General features: G+C 37.9%; 1 protein-coding gene across 11 annotated transcripts in view; it reads left to right on the plus strand.

The window, feature by feature from the left end:
• The first annotated feature begins 1254 nt into the window (after positions 1-1254).
• The window catches only part of LOC5578562 (phosphorylase b kinase gamma catalytic chain, skeletal muscle/heart isoform), a 63630-nt gene continuing 41241 nt past the window's right edge, over positions 1255-23643 (plus strand). For 4 of the 11 annotated variants that reach the window (XM_021853003.1, XM_021853005.1, XM_021853004.1 and 1 more), the window contains exon 1: positions 1257-2435. In XM_021853003.1, coding sequence (XP_021708695.1) covers positions 2344-2435 — 92 coding nt within the window. In that variant the 5' untranslated portion in view covers positions 1257-2343. Of the gene's footprint in view, positions 2436-23643 lie in introns of all 11 variants that reach the window. The other 7 variants (XM_021852997.1, XM_021852998.1, XM_021852999.1 and 4 more) reach the window with 7 other exon arrangements.

Genomic DNA, 23643 nt, shown 5'->3' on the forward strand with positions numbered 1-23643 from the left:
CAGTCAGTCAGTCAGTCAGTCAGTCAGTCAGTCAGTCAGTCAGTCAGTCAGTCAGTCAGTCAGTCAGTCAGTCAGTCAGTCAGTCAGTCAGTCAGTCAGTCAGTCAGTCAGTCAGTCAGTCAGTCAGTCAGTCAGTCAGTCAGTCAGTCAGTCAGTCAGTCAGTCAGTCAGTCAGTCAGTCAGTCAGTCAGTCAGTCAGTCAGTCAGTCAGTCAGTCAGTCAGTCAGTCAGTCAGTCAGTCAGTCAGTCAGTCAGTCAGTCAGTCAGTCAGTCAGTCAGTCAGTCAGTCAGTCAGTCAGTCAGTCAGTCAGTCAGTCAGTCAGTCAGTCAGTCAGTCAGTCAGTCAGTCAGTCAGTCAGTCAGTCAGTCAGTCAGTCAGTCAGTCAGTCAGTCAGTCAGTCAGTCAGTCAGTCAGTCAGTCAGTCAGTCAGTCAGTCAGTCAGTCAGTCAGTCAGTCAGTCAGTCAGTCAGTCAGTCAGTCAGTCAGTCAGTCAGTCAGTCAGTCAGTCAGTCAGTCAGTCAGTCAGTCAGTCAGTCAGTCAGTCAGTCAGTCAGTCAGTCAGTCAGTCATCAGTCAGTCAGTCCAGTCAGTCAGTCAGTCAGTCAGTCAGTCAAGTCAGTCAGTCAGTTCAGTCAGTCAGTAGTCAGTCAGTCAGTCAGTCAGTCAGTCAGTCAGTCAGTCAGTCAGTCAGTCAGTCAGTCAGTCAGTCAGTCAGTCAGTCAGTCAGTCAGCAGTCCAGTCAGTCAGTCAGTCAGTCAGTCAGTCTCAGTCAGTCAGTCAGTCAGTCAGTCAGTCAGTCAGTCAGTCAGTCAGTCAGTCAAGTCAGTCAGTCAGTCAGTCAGTCAGTCAGTCAGTCAGTCAGTCAGTCAGTCAGTCAGTCAGTCAGTCAGTCAGTCAGTCAGTCAGTCAGTCAGTCAGTCAGTCAGTCAGTCAGTCAGTCAGTCAGTCAGTCAGTCAGTCAGTCAGTCAGTCAGTCAGTCAGTCAGTCAGTCAGTCAGTCAGTCAGTCAGTCAGTCAGTCAGTCAGTCAGTCAGTCAGTCAGTCAGTCAGTCAGTCAGTCAGTCAGTCAGTCAGTCAGTCAGTAACAAAATTAACTTATTATTTTAAATGCTTAGGCTAATTTCGCGTGTAAACTGTCACGATTTTGACAGGTCCGTCGCAGGTGAGGCGAATTCCGTGAGAAGTGAAACAAATTATCAAATTGCACAATTCTCACCACACGCATTTCTTTTGTATTAGTGCCGATGAGCTGTCTGGTAGTCAGTCTCTCTTGAGCTCGCATTCACGCAAGCAGTTTTGCGGGGCCCCCTGTTTTTTCTTCCTGATGCCCTGGCGGCGACGACGAAACTAGATTAGTGTCTATCCCCTTTGGCTGGCCTGGCATACATTTTACGCAATCCGCAACTTCCATCCAGCGAAAAACATCGCGTCGTGGCCATCAGGAGAGTGGGATCGATGGTTTTCCTGTTTTGAAACATCCGACAATCTCGTCGTGGTGGTGTTTGTGGCTAAAATCGCTCGTTGATTGTGGTGATAACAGCTATATTTTATTTGTTGTGCAAGTGGTGAAATCAGTGTTGAGTGTGGTGCATTTTGGTGGAGTATTAGTGCATGACGTGCCCCTTTTTTCGGTTGTTTTGATTTGCCGTGCCGAGTGTTCTGATTGTTGATTCTTTTGACAGTTTGTTCGTTCGTCGAAGAATAGGCCAGGGGAAGTGGTTCACCTAGAGTGAATTTCTGTCAAAGAAAAAGTAGATTTTGTATGAGATTTGACAGAAAAATGAATGACAAGTTCATCCACTTCTCCTGGCCTATGTGAGAGGGAGAGAGTTTTATCTTTCTCTCAATTTTCTCTGCGTGTGTTGTTTTTTTTTCCTTTCGCTTGATTCGAACTGTGTTTGAGGTGAGAGTGACAGTTTGCTTTTCTCACCACACCGCCACGGCACCACATATCATTCACCGCTCCTGCTGGGCCATTCACCACACACCATTCCGTCAATAGTGGCGGTGCGAAGCGAGCTAGTCGCTGAAGCGCTTTAACCTTTCTGACATTGAAACTGCTCGCGTTTGGCGAAGCATTCACTCCTCTCTGTGAATCGGTTGCGGTCAGTAGCAAATTAGTTTTTCTTGCATTAAGGCAAGAAAAAAACGGAAGTTATCACTTTCATTGGCCAGTTTTCATATCCAGATACCGGGAACGGATGGTTTAGTTAATCGTGGAGTTGTCTAATCGGTGAACGAAATTTGTGTGGTTTCTGTTCTGCGAATCAATTATTTTTTGATCGGGAAACGCAAGAAGACGGAGGTGGCTGAGTAGGAAGAAAATTAATTGTTACCGTAAAATGGCCAAAGACGAAGAGGATGATTTGCTGCCCGACAAGGATGCGGCCAAGGGATTCTACGCCAAGTATGAGCCGAAGGAGATTCTGGGCAGGTAAGTCGAAGAAAATAAAATTCTGCACTTCGGAAGCAGCAAGTGCTGTAGAAGGAAGTCTCGGTGAAGGAGGGTGTGTGTGTTGGTCGGTAGCAGGAAGACCAATCCAATCTGTCTCAATTAAGTTCAATTGTGGCGCCTCAGAATCAATCAGGGTTGTTGGTGTAGAGGAGGCCTGCGGACATCTCCAAACGTGGAGTAAGCCGTGAAAAATGTTCAGATTCGCTAGATCACGACATGCTGCGATTCAGGTGATTCAGATCAATCTGAGACTCTGGGACATATCTAAACGGGAAGTAGGAGTAGGCTGTGGAATAATTCAGCTAGACAAGGCATGCTGCGATTCATTCAGCCGGACATCGTGGAATAGGCTGATCAAGGCATGCTTCGATTCAGGTGATTTAGATCCGCCGAATTACTTCAGGAAGATTGATACAACAGGCTGATGAAATTCGAGTTTTGCGCACACTTTTCCTTTCATTTGTGCTAATTGAGTGAACACTGTTCTATTATTAACAGCGCCGATGCCGTCAAGTAGAACATACGTAGGTGTCCTATACATGCCAACAGCGTTGAAATGACGAACGCAACAATCGGGCGGATAAACGGCTTGGCCCCCTTCTTCGACCGAGTCGTCGATTCGACACGAAAGGTTCAACGGAATGACACGAGACTCGGACGATTGATTTCCACAGAAGAAACAACCTGCGAGGGAGGCAAAGTCGAGATGTAGTTAGTGACGACATTGGCCCAACCCCCCGAGCCATGACGCCGATTAACACTAATGAGTGGTGAAATCGCAGCTTTATACACGAAAATAGCCACCAGCAAAGTTATATTCACCTCTCTGTTCAAAAAACGAGCAGTGGAGGCGGACGTCGTCGGTTGCATGTGATCTGTATTTACATTCCGTCGAACCCGATCGAATGTAAACAGCCGACCAAAGCGGGGCCCTTTTCAACACGAAGCTGACTGAAACCGAGTCGGATTATTTTTAGGAGCGCCGCCGCTTGTCTGTGCGAGACTCTCGAAACGAAGCGTTATTATCTACTGGCTGTAATGCTAAACCGAATGCGTGAACAGCACTCTTTGAACTCTTATCAGTCGCTGTCACGTTCCTTGTAGACCTGGCAAGAGACGAAACAGAATGGGACGGACCAAGAAGCAGAGGGTCAAACATTAAGATTGATGAAGCCTAACAGACAGCACAAGAACCGGAACGAGAGGGAACTCGTGTTGTTATTGGATGAATAATTTGTTTGCCCGCGTGCTGGTGGCCCGAAATCGAAAAGCGTGCTGGTGGGCTATTAAGCGGCACTTGATGGAGATTTGAATGGGGGATGCTTTCGTACGAAGAATTCGATAGAGATGCAGAGTAGTTCAAGATAACGAAGCTTTCGAAGAGAACCTGAGGAACTTTGAATTGAAAATTTAAATAAATCAAATGATCTCAGATATTCATTGTTGGAGAAAACTTAAATATGTATTGATAAAAAAACGATAATGTTTCGATTCTGTGTTACCTGACGTTTCGGTGTAGAACGGAAATCCGGTAATGATTCATATAGACTGAAAACCGAAAAAAAAACCTCCATCACAGTCGATTCCTGTACATTGCAAACATGGCAGCCCTAAGTTCTCCAAGAATTTAAATGACCAATATATGAATTCCTGTAGGACTTCCATCAATTTCCATAGAATTTCATACAAGATTTCCTTTTGGAACCATTTACTTCAAAAGTTTCAGCAATATTAAAAAAAAAAAACTCCAAAGATGGCTCCGCACTATTCTCCCCAAATTATTGGTCAGAATTTCTTTATGATTTTATGAAGTGGGTAGGACAGGTAGGACATGTACTACGCATAAAAATATCTGGGTAGGACAGCCTATGGATTGTCCTACTCCCGATTCAACAAAACCAAAAAAAAAAAAAAAACGAGATAAGCAGAAAGTTTGAAAAATGAATTAAACTATTAATTATCTGTTCAAGCAACATCGTACTTATTCTTATAAAGAATGAAAGACACTGTATGGTTTGTCATTGTTTTCTCATGCTTAGTGAAGCATGACATGGCTTAAATGATTGTTAAAGAATATTTGGAATAAGTAATGAATTAAACTAAGCCAGTCACAGTGATGGTGTTAGCGATTTTTACAGGCACCAGTGACTTTAACACGTTCAACTTGCTCTTCAAAAATTTTGTCTCAGATTTCCAGAGGAAAAGCATAAGGAATTATCATAGTGATTTTATTTAAAATACCTTCAGGGTCTTTTAGAGGAATCCCTTCAAAAATTCTTTTAGAGTTTTCTCTACCAATCATTCCAGAAATACTACCAGCGATTTTTGAAAGGATGCTTAGAGGAATTTCTCGAGAAATTGTCCCAGGAAATCCAGGAGAACTCCAAAGCTACTATTTCCAGTAATTTCCTCATGTATTATTTTGATTTTTTCCCCAAAACTATCCTAGAATTTCCTCCAGATATTTTTTCACTATTATTTCAACTTAATTCTACAGTTGTTACTCTCGGAGATCTTTCATAGATTTCTTCAGAATTTTCTCTGTGGAAATCCACACAGGTTTATTTCAAAATTTTTGAAGAAGAAAATAGCTCAAATAAGCTTTTTTCAAATAATTCTGCAAGAATTTCTCCGCCTTTTCATGTGGATTCCTTCAAGTATTCATCCACATTTCTTCCTAGAAATCCAAAACTCCTTGAGAAGTTCTTCGAACAAATACATTTTTTTTCAGGAATTTCTCTAGCATTTTATCCAAGTACTCTTGCAGCTTTTCCAAAAATTTCTTCAAAAGTTAAAAAAAAATCCCATGCAATTTTCAAAAGTTTATTTAAGTTTTTACACCAATAATATTACAGATTTTTTCCTATAGTTCCTACAATCATTCCTGCACAAATTGCTTCTGTCCAGTCTTTTAAGAATAAATCCTTTAGAAAATCATGTGGATAATCTCAAGATTTGATGGATTTTATCTATGGAAGATTGAAGGATTTTACTTATGAAATCTACTGAAACTTTGTCCTAACCCCAGTAGTTCTTTCAGAGATCCTTGCTCAATAAGGATGACTTTAAAACGTACACAGGTTTTATCAGAGGTTACTCTAGGAATTACTTTAGAAATTCTCTACGGATTTATATTTCTGAGTAAATTTCTTGGCATTTCCCTGGAGACATTTCTGGAAAAATTCCTTCAAAATAAACTGTTAAAACTTACTTTAGATAATCTTAGTGTAGAAGAAATCTCTAGAGCAATTGCAGACGGCATCTTGTTGAATTCAAATCATAGGAAATCCCTTGAAATTTTTGGAGTCGTATCTGGAGAAGTTAAATATTGATTTAATTTTAGAAGATGTTTTTCTCAGGAATCTTTGAATGTCTCTGGGAAAACGATGTATGAATCACTGGATAAAATTTTGCGGAGTTAGGAATTTCTTTAAAAAAATGTAAAGAATTTAATTTCAGGAGAAATTTTTTTTCTGTGGTACTCCTTGGGAAAATCCAGGTTGAAATTCTTGAGGTATTCTAAACGAAATTCCTTGGGAAGTAATTACTGAGTGTACGCCTTTAGAAATTTCCGGAGCAATATCTAAACATACCTGAAATAATTTCTAATCATAAAAAACACATACACAACACGAGCAGTAGTACTTGTAGTAATGTAACGAAGGATTATTAATTATTATTGCTCAGATGGTATGAAGAATCAAACTCTTATCTCCTGATGGCTCCTATTAAGTTTCGTTTTGTTTTCTTGATTCCTGTTCGGTCTTTTTTTGGCCTCTATTTGATTCCTTTTAGGTCTCATTTTTCAGACAAAAAGTCTATAATTTCCTATTTTCATGGTCCTTAATAGCTACAAACCCTGTAAAGACGAAATACTTTCTATTTACACTATTTGTGTTTGAGCCCCTTAATAAAGTGAATTTCAATTTCCAGCCTAAGATTCCATTGGGTTAACATTTTTCATTGCTTTACTATGCACACAATATTTGTTAACGTTTGTCCTACCCATGGTTTAGAACGTGGACGCTCCTCTGTTCACTAAGAATCCCTTCAGGAATTATTTCAAAGATTTCTCCTAAGATCCTTTCGGAGAATTTATACAGGGATGATATCAAGAGAATTGTTTACACATCACTGAAGAAATTCTTGAAAGAAGCCGTATATATTTTCATATAAAAACCTTAGGTGATCTCTGATTAAATTCCAGATAAACTCTTGCTGGACTCTTGAGGAATTCGTGAATGATTCTCTAGATAAATTGGTTAGATGTGGTATATGAAATCGATTATTGGAATTATTGATGTATTGTACTCTAATATGTCTGTAAGAGCTGTAGAAATAATTCCTGCATGGAATGCCGGGGATACTACATACTAGTGAAATATCTGCATGTAGAGTCCCTGATCTAAGTTATGGAGGAATTCTTTGAATAATTCCTAATTGATTTCCTAGAGTAATCCCTGGAGAATATTGGAGATAACAACAAAAAATCTTACCAAATTTCCTCAAAAATCTGGAATAAACCATGGCGGATTTTCTTGGATGAACGATTTGAAAAATCTCCTACAGTACTGGAGAAATCGATGGAAGAATTAGTGAAGGAAATCCTGTAAAAAAATATTGAAGTGACTCCTGTGGAAATCACTGAATGTAGTTGTAGCGCTGTAATGTTGAAGAATTTGCTGGAGCAAATTCTTGTGAAATTCCTTCACACTGGATGAATATCTGGCCGAAATCCTGGTAAAATTAATGGAATCTCTACAATTATTTCTGAAGTGATTCTTGGTGGAGTTTCTGAAGGCATTCTAGAAGAACCCTTTAGAAAACAAATAGAAGAATGAAGCATCTTAAGCATCTCTTCGATAACTGAGATAAATTTCTGAAGAAACCGTGAAACTGTCGCGTTAAAATCTTTTAAGATATCGCCGTTCACAAGGAGAAAAGGAAGAGGTATTCCTTAACCTAGTGGTGACAATCGCGGTTTACAATCGAAGCTGTGCTGAAGGTGTCTGAGTTCAATTCCCGGTTGATCCAGTAATTCAGTACTGAAATCATTGAAGAAATGCCATAGAAGAATCTTTAACGAAACTTCTAAGAGTAATAACTAAAAATGGCTGATGCAATATCAAAAACCATTCCTGAAAGAAAAAATCCTCCACAGAGATTTTGGAAGAATTTACGGAAGAAACTCAGGGAATCTTTCCTGTAGAATTTACCGAAAGATTCATGAAAACACCCATAGGAAACGCTTGAACATATTTATTAAGGAATATTCCTGAAAGGTACTCTATAGCAGCAGATTCTAGGCAGAAAACCTGAAGGAACTTCAAAAAGAAATTCACAAGTAACACTTCGCGAAATCTATAGATAATTTGAAGAATTGCCAGAAAATGCTTTAAACGAAATGCGGAAAACAAAAAGACAGAATGGAAATGTGGGGTCATAACGGACTTTGATTTCAGGTTGGCCGATTGCGCTGCAGAATCGTTACCCGTTCTGTGGCTTAGTTGGTTAACGCGCCCAGTCTAGCGTATTGGGAGTCGTGGGATCGAAGCCCACCAGAACGATTCCATTATTTTTCACAATTTTACATCTCAGTTTGTCCAAATTGACTCAGTTTTTGTGTCTACGAACATCAGGTTTTTTCAAAACACCGTCGGCTGCTTTAAGCCATAATAGACATGACAACCCTTGTTGCGTAGGAAGGCAGCATTTTCGGTAGAGTTCTCACTGGGATTGGTATCTGAATTCCAGAATTAATTTTAGTAGAAGCTTAAAGTGACCGTACGTCCCGGATTATCCGGGGCAGAGTAATTTTTAACTTGACTGTGCAGTGTCAATACTTTTTATTTCAATTAACTTAGTTTATAGAACATGCCTTAGATTTAATATGAAATATAAATTGCACAAAAAGGCACCGCTTCATTGGGGAAGAGATCTGGCAAGCGTCCCGGATTTTTTTCCGGGACACATCTGGTCACATTATAAAAGCTACATGACTGAATTTAAGTCAAGAATAATAGCTATGATAAAGTTTAAAATTGAGCGTTGAAGAATCTCAGTAATTCCAGGAAATTATTTTTTATAAACGGAATTTCTAGATAATTTCAAAAGAAACAGCTGGACGAGCTTTATATTAATTTTTGAAGGAGTTTTTAGAGAGATCACCCAACAAATGCATTTAGATTTCAAGGAAGCTATTCAGCATGCTCATATTGAGGGTAGTTCGAGAATATCTGTCATTCTGTCGTTTAAGGATTGAACATTTTCAAATTTCCGAAGGCTTTAAACTTTAAATGAATATCATCGCGTTGGCCATAAGATAAACAAATGCGAAAATGATAAATTGACAAAGAAAGCTCTCAGTTAATAACTGCTAGAGACTCTGTCTCAGTTGGAACAAAATGTCAGATAAAAGAAGAAGATGCAGAACTTTCTGGTATTCAGCGGCATCACTAAAGCTGTGGGAGAGATTACCTCTTTCAAACAAAACTTCACAACAAGCAGCTTCCTACAAATTGCGCAGGCGCACACGTCAAATCAACGCGTGTGATTCAATCCACAATTGCATCGCGCATGATCGCGCCGTGATCGTGAAACGCTGCGATCCGAGCTGAGCAAATAAATACGCTGCAATTGCATCCGTCAACTGACCGGCTTAGAATCCAAAATGCAAATTTGCATTTCCAAGTATCTACTAAACACACTCGTGTGTTGGACGCCACGCCGTTTTCCTCATTGGGGATGATTGTCAAGGTTTGTGTGCCAGTCAGTGGTCACGCTCCCGTGTAGCCTAGATTTCTACTTCTTTCTGGCGTTTCGTCCCAACAGAGGCAGAGCTTGCTTTTCAGTTTTTTTTATAAACACTTCTACAGTTATAAACTGAGAGCTTTCTGTGCTAATTGAACATTTTGTATTCGTAGGTATTATCTTATGAGCTTAGACCGGTGGGATTCGAATCCAGGATTCAGATTGGTCTAGCGGAATAGCTGTGCGTTTGCCGGTACGTCTGTATGAGCCCCTAGGCCTAGAGTAATCCAGACCAGTAGCGTAGCTAGGGGGGTGCGGTGGGTGCGGTCCGCACCGGGCCCCGAGATCATAGGGGCCCCAAAATTGCAGTGCGGATTTCTCATAGCATTGAAAGTTCGACCTAGCTTGACAATTTGTTTGTTCTCAAACTAAAAATTAGTATAATAAGCATAGCTTTTGAAGGAGATTTGGATCAGCTATGTACAGGGGCCCCTTCATTATCCCTTATTTTATATACTTAATGGCTAGATTTAGAACCAGCAGAGGGGCCCAGAGGGATCATCGCTTCGGGCCCCCCATTCTAGGGGCCTCCACAAATATTTGTTGTTGTTAAATCGATTGGGCGCATGAAAGAACTGAGCCTTCGAAAAGGGCCGCGTTTAGCTAATCCTCATGTGGATACTTAAGTAGGCTCAGATACCTTTTTTAAATGTCGAGTCTAATTACGACTTTGGATTTATAAATATTTACTTCATGAATTTTGATTTTTAATTAAATGTACCTTAGTTTGTTGGCCTCCAAAAATCTGGAGCATTGGTGAGCTTTGAGCTTGAGGCAATCAAAATTCCTTTTTTTTTTGATCTCTATGATTTCTTTAAAAAATCTCCTGGTTATATATATGAAATTATTCAATGAATTTTATCATTTTTTTTGTAAAACTTATTTTGAGAACCCTCAAGGTTTCGTAATATTTCTTCCAAAAATTTGTTTAGAAATTCTTTTAGGATTTTTTACAGAAATTTTAACTGGGTTTCTTCAGAATAAACATAAGCAACAAATTCAGGGATCTTTTTCCAGTGCTATCATGTAAAGAACATGCTGAGCAATGCAACCTGGAATTTTTCAATTAATATCTGAAAGAATTGCTTCGGGCGTAAAACCACTATAAAATAGCTAGTAATAATCGTTTTGGCTTTTCGATATGGGCGTCAATTAATTAAGGGGTTTTAAAAATTGCCTCAGAGATTCCGAAAATGATTACCCTGATTTTTTTCAAGGATCCTGGAAGATTGGATATAGGAATCGTTCAAGGAATTTATCAAGGTTTCAACCAAGAATTTCATTGAGGGGACTTCTAAGCATTTTCCCCTAAAAAACAACTGAAGGGTTTTCTTGGCGTACCCTTGGTCAAGCCCGAGATTTTCCCGAGTACTTCTTTACCAATGCAATGACTCCAAGGTATCGTCTACGAATTATACCTTTTTAAATATACCCATAAAGATTTAACTGAGGGTTTTTTTTTGGCATTCATAATAGAAGTTTGCGAGAATTCCTCAGATGATTGGAAATCTTTTTGGATTTGTCCTTCATTGTTCCCTGGGAGTCAGTGGCGCAACCAAGGGGGGGTTTTGGGAGTCAACACCCCCCCCCCCCCAGAGCAAAAATTTAGTATAAGAATTTTCAAATGTATTTTTGAATTCCAACACTAAAATTCACAAACACCGGAGCAGTAAGTTATATTAACAATTATGTTGTTCTACGTTGTGGCTTTTTAACTCGAAGACCTTCGAAGAGTTTAAAACAACGAAACTTTCTCGCTTTTTCAGTTTAGCTTCAGGTTTTGAAAAGAAGTTTGTCAATTATGCAGAGATGTATGCATATCTGCAGCACCGCTTAAAAAGTTGCATATTACATCAAAATTTGATTTTTCGGCTCAGCAATTATATTTTCCAGAGAGCACGTGAATTCCCGGAGAAGCAATTTTTTAGTGTTTAATGATTACAAATAAAAATACTAGAAAAGATTAAGGGAGATCGTGGTTCTATTGCTAAGCTGAATTATAACTAATTTTCGTCTATCGTCTGCAAATGCTTCAATATCTATTATTCTGATTTGCCTTCGACAAACTGCTAATGATAGACGCTGAAAGATGATTTTGTTCGTATGTAAGGAACAAAACAGACGAAGAGAACGCTTTCAAACCAATGTATTTCCGTGCCTCCATATGTAGCTAAGATAAACAAACTATGAAAATTGAACATCTTAACTATAGCAGATAAATTGTAATTCCGTTTAGAGGTCATGCACAAATTACGTTATGATCCGAGGGAGTGAGGGGGTCAAGCCAATCGTGACAAGTCTTACAAAAATGTTGGAGGATTCATACAAAAAACGTGACAAAGGAGAGGGAGGGGCTTAAAAAGTTGAAATTTAGCGTGACATAATTTGTGTACCATTCCTTAGCCATTCATATCTAAAAAGTAGAATCTAAAACAATGTTCGTAAAGAACGAAATGTACTTTGAAACCCGAAGGTTTTTCCGTACCCAACAAACGTATTTCGGAAACAAAAAATGGAAAATTTGTGGTATATCCTAATAAAAATGAATGCTCAGGGTGGAAGAGAAAAGCCTAATTATGCCTAATTCCCAAAAACACATTATCTTCAAGTTTACAAAACCCCCCCTAGAGCCAAATCCTGGTTGCGCTATTGCTGGGAGTCCTTCTTCATTACTATAGGGTGTCCGTAAATTACAAAACAAAATATGTGAAAGATTATCTCTCATTTAAAACAATAAAAATCTATGTCGATGTTTGTATTTTGACCCTCTAATACCCAACCCCGCCTTTACACTTTGGAATTTTGTGTATTTTTTCGTAGCTCGGAAATCAAAATGATTTTATTTTTGGCTTAAACCTTGACTCATAACACGCATATGAGGAAAGTTTTTTAGGACTTTTGAAACTTTTTTGTATATTTGAAAATTGTTTGAAAAATTGTATTCTGATATAACCTACAAATGCTTGGGGTTTATTTAAAATAAAATATAAAAAATATTATCTTTTATATTTTTATACTATTAACCTATAACAGAAGAAGAGCCAGGTGGTATTAAAATAATTTCCAACCTGTTTTTCTATTAATTACACGGAAAATAAAGAAAAAATCAGAAACATATTTAAAATTTATTATTTTTAAAAGTACCATTAAAATAAGAATTTTATAATAGCCAAAAATAAGTAACTAGAAGAGACTTCAATAAAAAATGAAAAAGGATAAAGATGTTCAAAAATAAAAATTATAAAAATCAAAAACCAAAATTCATAGATTTGCGAAAAAAATAAATCATTGCCCAAAACTGATACATCTTTGAAATAGCGAAAAATACAATGATGGGTAATTTCAAAATTATTGCTTTTTACTGAGATAATCAAATTGAAATTTATTGGAGACATTTTTTTGAGGGGTGCTAGCCATATTAGATATAATTTCTATAAGGTGAGTTCAAATGTTCTTTTTATGATTGAAATTTTCTACAGAATCTTGGCTGTAGGAAACTGGAAACAGAAAATTATTCAGTTTAAATCCATTGAGATCGAAGGGCTTTCCTCTTTTATCATAAAGCCCGAAAAACGGCGTTCGTTAAAACAGCCCAACACGATTGGGTAGGATTTTACAAATATTTGACATCAGAAATAGGTCAGATTTGTTGCTTGAGAATATAATTTTAAACCATGTAGGAATGCTTTATGTATCTATTTCGGTTGCATAGAGGCATGTCTTCAAATTTAGTACGGATAATATGCGGATACCCTGTACGAGAAGTTCTTCAGGCGATAAAAGCAGAAATTTCCCCAGGAACTCCTACCAGTTTTTTTTTTATCAAGAATTCTTTCAAATATTCCTGCAAAATGTCTTCCAAGACTTCTATTACAAGGAGTTTTTTTATCAGAGAATTTAGAGAATTTCGATAGAGTTCTAGTAATTCCAAAATTTTACTTCAGGAGAATCTGTTTATGTTTTTTTTTTCTTCAAGGTATATTCTATTTTTTTTCTTAGGGTACCTCTATGAATTTTGCTGGGAGTTCCTCATAAATAAAAACATAAAAAATCAAGGATATTATCTTGATTGCCTCCTAGATCTGCACAAAAAAAAACACAACAACGAATTTGTCCAATGATTGCACCAGATATTTACCGATGAACTGTTCCAAATGTTTTTCACGAGTTTTCAAAGATATCAAATATAAATAACCGTAAGCATACTACTAAATACCGTACAACATACAGTAATGTATCCAAGAGTATCTTTAAAGATCTTTTTAAATAAAAATAGATAGAAGCTTTATATACACTTATATTATTTCGTCGACCTCAGCAAAACGAATAGCCGAGAATCCAACAGCTGAGAATTCGGTACTTTTCAATACCGAATATCGGTTATTAGTTTACCGAGATTTCCGCAATCCAAGTTGTTTTTATCTAGATTTCGGCAAACCTTATCGACATTCGGTATACGTTTGTCGAGATCTCGGTAAAAAAAAATCAGACATATCAGCTGTTGGAAGTGTGTACCTATATCTATATATTTTTTTAGGTTCCACAAGAAGTTGAAACGAAAACGATTTCTTGGCCGAAATTGTAATTTTTACCGGAAGATTATTTTTTGAACCTTTAACCCCTCTACCGGCAGCTTCATTTTTTTACCGCTAAAAATATTCAAATCATAATAACTCATGGTTGTCAAAATTTTTGACATGATTCTCAAAATTTTTGTACCATTTTTTCACAAGATCTCAAAAAATTCTTTTAAATTAAGATTAAAATTCCTTGGGGACCGACGAGTAGCCATAACCCACGTGAATATCTCAGGATACAGAATTTTTATCGTATTTGGATATTCATTCCACGGAATGATACATTAATGCGAGTATGTTGTGAAAAAAATGAAGCAATTTGGTGCAGCTATTCTGTTTCTGGTACCACGCTGGATAAATAAATAAATAAAGATCTTGAAAACTAAAAAACCTCATATCGTAATTTCCAGATTTCTCCAAGAATATTGAACCGATTTGTATGATTTTTTCAGAGTAGATCCTTATGACCTGGCTTTGTACAGTACACATTTTATTTTTTTTTTTTGATAAATTGACCTAAAACCAGTGCTATTAAATGTCAAAATTTTGGAAAAATTAAAATGCGTGTAGCACCCTTCCATGTGAAATACGGTATCAACAAATATTGCCAACCGATAGTACTTCGGAAAAGGTCACCGAGAAAAACATTTTCCGATGACTTTTTCCACGAAGAAGGATGATATTAGCAATATTCAAATGTAAAAGTCACGTGAAATTCATGACTTTTAACAGCCCTGCCTAAAACAAAATGGCCACCAACGACATTTTATATGGAGCATGTCGGTCCTCAAAGGAACACGGAATATCTGCAAAACCAGATCACCAATGATTATTATCGATACGGATTCTTAAATTAGAAGAGTTTTTTTAAATCTTGTGAAAAATGGTGCAATAAATATCGATAAAGAAAAAAGGTATCGCGATTTGAATATTTTTTAGCGGTAAAAAATTAGGCTGCCGGTAGAGGGGTTAATCACGATTTTTTTTTACAAATACTGAAGGTACGTGTGAACTCGCTAATAAAAGACATATCTTGCAAACCTCTTTTCGAGGGGCCCCCAAATCTACCTCCGCACCGGGCCCCCAAAACTCTAGCTACGCCACTGATCCAGACTAGTGGAGAAATATTTCCTCCCATTTGAATGCGCCGAGAAAAGGGTAGTAAGTTATTCAAGATAGTTGAGATTTAGTGCCACACCACAGATGGATAAAATGGGACTGGATGACAGTCACGTGGTCGAGAAGTGGATCCACGATCCAGTTGGCGGTCTTCCAAATCGGGAAGCTACTGGATTGTATTTTGTTTCCTTGTACAGAGAACCATTTCTAAACGTGCGTTACTCGATGCGAAGATCACGTGGCACTCCACAAGGGGAAACGCTAGCTTCCCAGCTTGGTGTTCTAAGAACCTTTTTACAGTTATTAGCTGAGGGTTTTCATTGCCAAAGATGCCATTTTTGCATTTTGTGCATCGTGTGACAGGCCCGATGATAGTCAAAGAAACATCCAAAACGAAAAGATTTGGACCGTACCAGGAAGCGATCTCATCAGACTTGGCCTTTTCTTTATAGTTGTAGACGCTATCGAAAGGCTGACTTGCATGTTTTTTTTGAAAGCTTGTTTTCCATTGGATTATTTGAGGGTTGTTCATTTAGAAAGTTTTGCTCAAAACATTTCCTTAGCCGAGTGGTTAGAGTCCGCGGCTACAAAGCAAAGCCATGCTGGAGGTGTCTGGGTTCGATTCCCGGTCGGTCCAGGATCTTTTCGTAATGGAAATTTCCTTGACTTCCCTGGGCATAGAGTATAATCGTACCTGCCACAAGATATACGAATGCTAAAATGGCAATTTGGCAAAGAAAGCTCTCAGTTAATAACTGTGGAAGTGCTCATAAGAACACTAAGCTGAGAAGCAGGCTCTGTCCCAGTGAGGACGTTGATGCCAAGAAGAAGAAGAACATAAAATGTAAGGGGAGAGATCTCAAAGGTTTATTTTATTTTATTTTATTGATGTACAAGGGGGTCAGGGGCCAAGTCTCCAGCATAAGTTTGAAAACTCACACCGTCCATAATACACCGAAGGGGTTTTGGAGTTTGGGAAGTAGGCAACGCAACATCTTTGACCAGAAGGTTCTTTAAGTTTTGCTCTTGACTTCCTGTACACATATGAATGATGCAAGGCCAAAAGAACATGAATCAGTCATACATATAGCGGTAGTGAAGTGTTTTGCCTAAGGATATGGGAAAAGAGGGATTTTATGTGGTGTTTTGTAAATACAGTGCTGTTCTGAATAATAGCAGCGCATGTCGATTTACATACAAAATGCTCAACTTTGACATGCTTGTTTTGTTCCCTTTCAAGCAATTGAGTTGAAATTTTCTCCACAGAACTACAAATATGCCCAATTTTGTAAACACAAAATTTCAAAATTTTCTAAGCCCCTGCCGGAAAGTGAGATACTAGGTGAAATTGTTCGAAAAAATAGCAGTTTTAAAAATTTGAATTTCGGCATGACATTATAGTTTTAAATTGTATATCACTTACCATTGGAACAATCTTCTCCTACTTTTAAAACCTACACCTAAACCGAAAATGTTTAAAATATTTGTAGAAGAAAAATTTTAAAATGAAAAACTGCTATTTTTCGAAAAATTTCACCTAGTGTCTCACTTTTCGGCAGGGACTCAGAAAAAAACTGAAATTTCGTAGTAACATATTTGTAGTTCTGTGGAGAAAATTTCAGCTCGATTGCTTGAAAGGGAACAAAACTACAGCATGTCAAAGTTGAGCATTTTGTATGAAAATCGACATGTGCTGCTATTATTCAGAACAGCACTGTAGCTCTGTGGAACAAGTTTGTTATTAGTTAAAAATTTAGTTAATCTGATTCACCTTGCAATCAATAATAAGAATGTTTACAGAAACATAATACTTATCTTTTCTTGGCCAATAATGCTGCCATGTCTTTCCTCTCCGATGAATTTTTCCTCGTTGTAATGGCGGGTTAGATATGAAAACAAGGATAAAGAGAGAAGAAATGTTGGTGATTGTTACATGCTTTATTGCTGTATTGGCCTACAATGAAATCATACAAAATTCGCTCTTTGGATTCCCATGATAACAATCCCCATGCAGCTTCCGAGAAACTCCATGGCAATGATCACTGTACGCCATGTGCGGCATTCAGGACATATCAGCAACACAGATCGAACAAAAAATGAATCCAAAAGAGCGAAAACCTCAATGTTTCAATGTAGGACAATAGACCATTTCCGTGAAATTTTTTTTATTGGCTTAAATGCTCTCTGTCAATTCACTGAACAAATTTTCCTAAGGAACCAATATGTTTTGGAGCCTTTAACTAACAGAAAACAATGAAAATCTTGCGGCACGTTAGTTCATCCCTCGGTCCCCTATAATTGGTTTCACCTCGAAAAAATGCGAAACCCTTTTTCCCCTATGGTTTTTCCACCACGTTGTGGTGAATTCATGATCAGCTGGCATGACCAGATGATTTTTGTTCATCGTTATGGGTTCCGCTGATTTCGCTACCTCCTTCCTTTCCGGTTCCTGCAATCTCCGTTATCACCGCGGAAACCTTCACCGCTTCGGCCGGTTATGACCGCACCCGGCGAACACTACACGGTTCGGTAACGCAAGGATTGTAGTCAACAGATGCCTGATCTCTCTGTTTTGTGCCGACGAGGATTGAATAAGCCGGAAGATTCCCGACTTGAGGCAGCAACAGCTGCTCAAAATTTCCTTGTGTTGCTGCCAAGACGGGAATCTTCCGGATCAACAGCCAACAGATAGATTTAGGCATTTGTCGGCATGACTAGCAATAATAGTCTCTAATAGAACTAGCGGTACCGTAACTGTTGGGTGGATGAGAGATTTTTTGTTTGGGGGGTGGTTTTGAATTTTGAATCTGTGGAGGAAAATATATTCTCCTACAGTAAGACCTAAATCGGGTTGGGGTTGAAACTGTGATTCAGAACAGGAGCCAGTTCCAACCTGGTACAAAAACGTTTGTTTGAGTAATTTGAGGTTAGTTTCGTTGGCGCTCCTGTTTGGGGCACCCTGACCGTGATCACGCACCTGATTTGATGTTTCCAAATGTAAACAAGCATCCCAATGCAGGGGTGGAGTCCAAAAAATGTTGAAAATCATCACGCTGATACCCGATGTGGGGTATTTAGAGGTGCGGGCGATTATCAAATCAGTATTTGTGATAACATCAGTTTTGAAGTGGTAGTTGTGCAATGCCAACTTCGGCGAGCCAAAAGTTCACGAAGCAGCCGAAGATGACGTCACGTTGAGGAAACTGCGAACAAAATTTTTCGCAGCCTTGTCGTCACCATCAGCTGATCATTTGTTTACATCTTTTTCGTGACTAATACAAGCAAACACATACTAAGAGCCGGACCTGTTATATATGACATTGGCTGATACCCATAGGGTTGAACCAACTTAGCCGCATCTCGAATTATTTTGCAAAATGTGGTGAGTATCCATGTTTTCAAAAATTCATAAGAAAATTAGGAGTGCATATAAACAAAATCAGAAAGCGTTAATATTCATTAAAAATGATTATTTTTCTGAAAAATATACAAAAACTGGAGGTTAGGTCTAACGGAAATGGTGTAGTCAGCTTTAATGCATGTGAGAAGTTCTTGGTGATATTCTCACAACGGCCATTCAGAATGGTTCGACGGATGTAGATAAAAAATCATTATGATAAAATTAACGCGACGACATGTTAGTGAGCTCAGAACGATTATTGTATTTGCAACTGTAAATTTAGATAGTTAAACTTAGGGTCGGTTATTGTATATCACTTTTTAGATAAGCAGAAGTAAAGCACGAATGCGAAATAATGACCTTCCATTCTATCTACAAGTGCTCCCCACAGGCACAACACTTCATTCTGGCACTTTAGAACATCCATGTTGTAACTTCTTCACACAAGAAATCTGCCTCGACCGAGTTGGCAGAACGCGCCCATACCACTTTCTGAACCAACGAACAGGGTAAGGGGAGAGGTTTCAAAGGTTTAGAAACAAAAAAGTTATTCCTAAGGATACTAAAACTCTGTTTAACGTCAAAAGTTCAAAAGCAAAAAGTTTATCTGATGGATCCTGGATGAATGCTCTAGCTGATAGCTGATGAGATTTTTACAAATAATTTGAGCAAAGTACTGAGTTTAACGGATGATCTAGATCTTACAAACAATCCCAGAAAATAATCCTTGAGAATTATAAGCAACTATTATTTAAGTGGTTTTTAAATATGATGCGATGATGAATCAAATATTCATACATAGTCATACACATAGTCTGGATGCCTCCCATGGCGTATTTTCTAGCTAGGTAATGTTAGTTAACGTTAGCAACATATTGTAGTGGACTCGTAGTGGCCGAATGAATGGGTGTCATGTCTGTGGGAATTATAATGCTTTGTATTAGTCTATGATGCTACGGGTTCCGGCTAAGCGGTCTCGAATGATTTGTTTTTTTTTCCTGCCGTTTCGATCACGTTCCAATGATGAAAAATCAGTATTATCGTTTTTCATCTACGAGTGAACATAGAATTGTTAGTATTATCGAACTCCAATAAGTGTTGTAATTTGTTGATACGTGTTTTATGACTATAGAATATTGTTTTGTATCATACCTATTTATGCTTGGGGACAGTTGTTACAAGGTCGTTTACATGGGACAGCTTTGCTCTGAGCTCTGAGATGCACATTTCAATACAGTACTAGAATTACGGCCTAGCTGAAAAATGTAAACAAATTGTGTTTTATTCACATAACAGTTTATTTAACAAGTTACAATCATATAATACACAGCTGTTCCTTAAAAATAACTTTTCTTTACGAAATAAATGAGAAAACCATAAAGGCGCATTTGATATTCTCTTTCGATACGAACTCTGATGCCAATTACGCCTATCGTCCCCCAATGCGGTAACCGTGCGCATTTGAGATTGAGTGTGGTAGCAGGGCGCTTTTAAAACTGAGTGTGCAGAAGGGCGATAGTGATGAAGATTCGTGTGAAAGAACGTAGCAAAACGGCGAAGCTGATGATAGTCAAACCAGAAGGACGAGGTCAAAAGGTGCAATCGCTGCTGTCAAACTGAAGGAGACGAAAAACCGAGGGGCGCAACAATTCTAAATTTTGATGAATGGCGATGAACTTCAAACCGATTTTATTGAGAATGTATTAGTGTTCACATTCGCCCTAATTCTGACTCTGTATTGATTTGCTCAGTAAACAGCAAATTCAGTCAGATGTCAGATTCGCTCTGATTTTGCATCCGGGTTCAATAAAAACAGGATAGGAACATTTTTTTTTGGTAGATGTTATAAGTGCAGGATGATATGAGGCCTTCCTTAGCCGAGTGGTTAGAGTCCGCTACAAAGCAAAGCCATGCTGAAGGTGTCTGGGTTCGAATCCCGGTCGGTCCAGAATCTTTTCGTAAATTTCGGAAATTTCCTTGACTTCCCTGGGCATAAAGTATCATCGTACCTGCCACACGATATACGAATGCGAAAATGGCAACTTTGTCAAAGAAAGCTCTCAGTTAATAAATGTGGAAGTGCTCTAAGAACACTAAGCTGAGTAGCCGGTTCTGTCCCAGTGGGGACGTTAATACCAAGAAGAAGAAGAAGTGCAGAATGATATGAATGCTACAAAGTTGTAGAGGCTGAAGGCGGCTGGGTTCGATTCCCGGTCGGTCCAGGATTTTTTCGTAATGGAAATTTCCTTGACTTCCCTGGGCACAGGCCACTATGCTGAACATTGCTCTTGAGGAAAGAGATAGAGGCATATCATCTTTTGCCTTTCCAATTATGTCGCTAACCTGTAATACAACCACAAATTAAAAGTAAGCAATAAATACATGGTTTGTACTTACTGGATATTTCTTAGAATTGGATAATCTATCGAAACAAAAAACAACAAATACTTATTTTTGTTTGCGAACTCTTACATTTGACAGATCGAACAGACTAGTAACAGTAAAAACAAGAATGCTGATGTAAGTTCAGTGATTTTGTTTACTGATTTACGGCAATTTTTCAACTCTGTCAAATACATTACTGAAAATCAGCAAATCTGAAAACGTTGACACTTATCCAACAACTTATTGTTGGCAACAAGTAATATTGCTGAGTTTCAGCTAACAAGTAAAAAAGTACTGTATATCAGCAATGCATTACTTAAATGTTTTCATCAAATGGTATTGCTGAATCATGGATAGAAAATTTGGTGTGTAGACCTCTGATATGGCAAGCTTTGATACTATATGATTTTTATTTCTCTGAGAACCAAAAAACTACCTGGGCTTATAGGGCTTGTCAGCTGTATAATAGCACTACATTAGCAAGCAGGGCGAATTTAAGTGCTATTTGGTTACTTGGGCAAACACTTTGTGATTGTGCTGTTTCATGTTCAAATGAAGCCGAGCAAATCGAGTAACTGAGAGTTAAGGTGAAGATGAATCGAAGCCAAACCTAAAATTTTCAAGAGCACAAATCTGGAGAATAGAACATCCGTTTGAGCTGAAAACGTAATCGATTGGTCAACACCAGCTAGTGACCAATCGATTAAGTTTTCAGTTCAAACGGATGTCTAGTTCTCCAGATTCGTGCCCTTGAAAATTTTAGGTTCGGCTTCGATTCATCTTCATCTTAAAAAAAAAACAAGTCATGATCTAGATCAGTAGGCTGTCCCGCCCCTTGCACCTATATAAATAATTTTGCTGTGTTCTGATTTGCTAACAGGATCTTTAACCCTAGCGTGAAAGCTCTTTACTGTAGTATACTGCCTGCATGTGATGGTGATATCCAAATATTCATGGGCAGTAAAGAGCTAAAACGTTGGGACAAAACAAACAATTTGATTGATTTACAGGATACTGATTATTTAAAAGAATCATCCTTGGAAATGTTTCTCAAGATACCAAAGAAAAAGCAGGCAAGCATTTCAGATTTGCGAAAAATCTATAAAACTAATTTAACGAACCAAACTTCACAAAAAATGTTCTTCAAAACCGATTTGGAATTGCTTTCCAGATATCTTTTTCTATATTGTGGTCGATTGAATAACGTTTGGCGTTTGAATTGTATATTATTTCGGTAGGGACTCATTCTTCCAAGCAATTATCGTTTTCGTCTAATTCTCTCCTATCAACGTCTTGTCTCTGCAACGTTTTGTCCTTTCAAAGTTTTGGCATTTGAAGATTTAGTTTTGGTGGTTCGGATGCTATTCAAGTAAGAGACTTTCACTCCAAATATTATGAAAATCGATTAAGAACTAAAACATCTGTGACTATTTGTGTTTTTCAAACGTGGAAATTGTAATTTTCGGTCGAACTTTCATTACATGGAAGAAAAGAATGGTGAAATGTTATTCATTTTTTTAGGTAAAGGCGTTTATAGACCTATCGTATGTTAGTTAGGTGGAATGGAAAAATATTTTCCATGTCGCCAAAATCAAACGGGCACCGGTGGGACAGAAGATTGTTTAAGACAATCAATTATAAAACTATTATAACTAAAAATCGGTCAAATTTTGACTTCAGCAAAATGGTAGCCAATATGTTGAAAGTTCATTGTGTGGTATTTATTTCTTTTCAAATGATATCCTTTTTCGAAAATTTTAATTATTTCACTAAGCTTGTAATTTTGCTTCACCTTACTCTACTCTCTATCTGTCTCCAATTCTCCATAGTCAACAATGATTGGGGGATAAAAGTGCAAAGCCATCTTTGGAGTCTTTTTTTGGAAAAAAATTTGCTGAAACTTTTGAAGTAAATGATTCCAAAAGGAAATCTTGTATGAAATGCAATGGAAATTGATGGAAGTCCTACAGGAATTCATATATTGGTTATTTAAATTCTTGGAGAACTTAGGACTTCCATGTTTGCAATGTACAGGAATCGACTGTGATGGAGGTTATGTTTCTATGGGTTTGGGCTTTCAGTCTATATGAATCATAAACTGATTATGATTCCTATAGACTGGAAGCCGAAAACCCATAAAAACTTAGGACTTCCTAAAGAGATTTCTGAAAGAATATTTCGAGGATTTTCAGAAAATATTCTTAAAGAATTATGTTAAGAAAAAAAAAGCCAGATTGTATCCTTTTTTAATTATCTCGTTTATTTGGCAGACTCGGCTGATTGAGTTCTTGATTGTATCTTGAACAAAACAATTTGAATTTTTTCGAAAAACATTTGGTCCAAATACATTTAATCTAATGAAGTTTAGTCGAAAGCACGTGTTGTCGAACGAACATTTTGTCGAATGGACATTTGGTCGAAAGCGTTTGATTGCAATAGAATGCGTATGGCATTTGGTCGTATCGATATTTTATAGAAATGGGTCATGCACAAATTACGTTACGCTCCGAAGTGGGGGGTTTAAACCAAGCGTGACAATGCTTATAAAAATTTCGGAGGATTCATACAAAAAACGTCACAAAAGGGGGGGGGAGGGTGGTCAAGAAAGTTGAAATTTAGCGTGACATAATTTGTGAACCATCCCAAAGGACATTTGGCCGAATTCGAAGAGTATGGAAACCAAGTTTTAAGTTATCCGATAATCGTCGGATATTTTGTAGATAATAAAGACAGTGAAAAGTACTACCCAAAAGGCAAAATAAAACAAAAACCATCTTGAGATAGGGAGACTTACGGCTTCGGCACCATTCGACTATTATCGGCAACCAAATTTCAAACGCCAATTTCACAGTATTATTCTATCAAAACACGTCAATGAAAACATTCAGATGATTCT

This window comes from Aedes aegypti, chromosome 3 (genome assembly GCF_002204515.2).
Source record: "Aedes aegypti strain LVP_AGWG chromosome 3, AaegL5.0 Primary Assembly, whole genome shotgun sequence".
In the NCBI taxonomy this organism is placed as follows: Eukaryota; Metazoa; Arthropoda; class Insecta; order Diptera; family Culicidae; genus Aedes; species Aedes aegypti.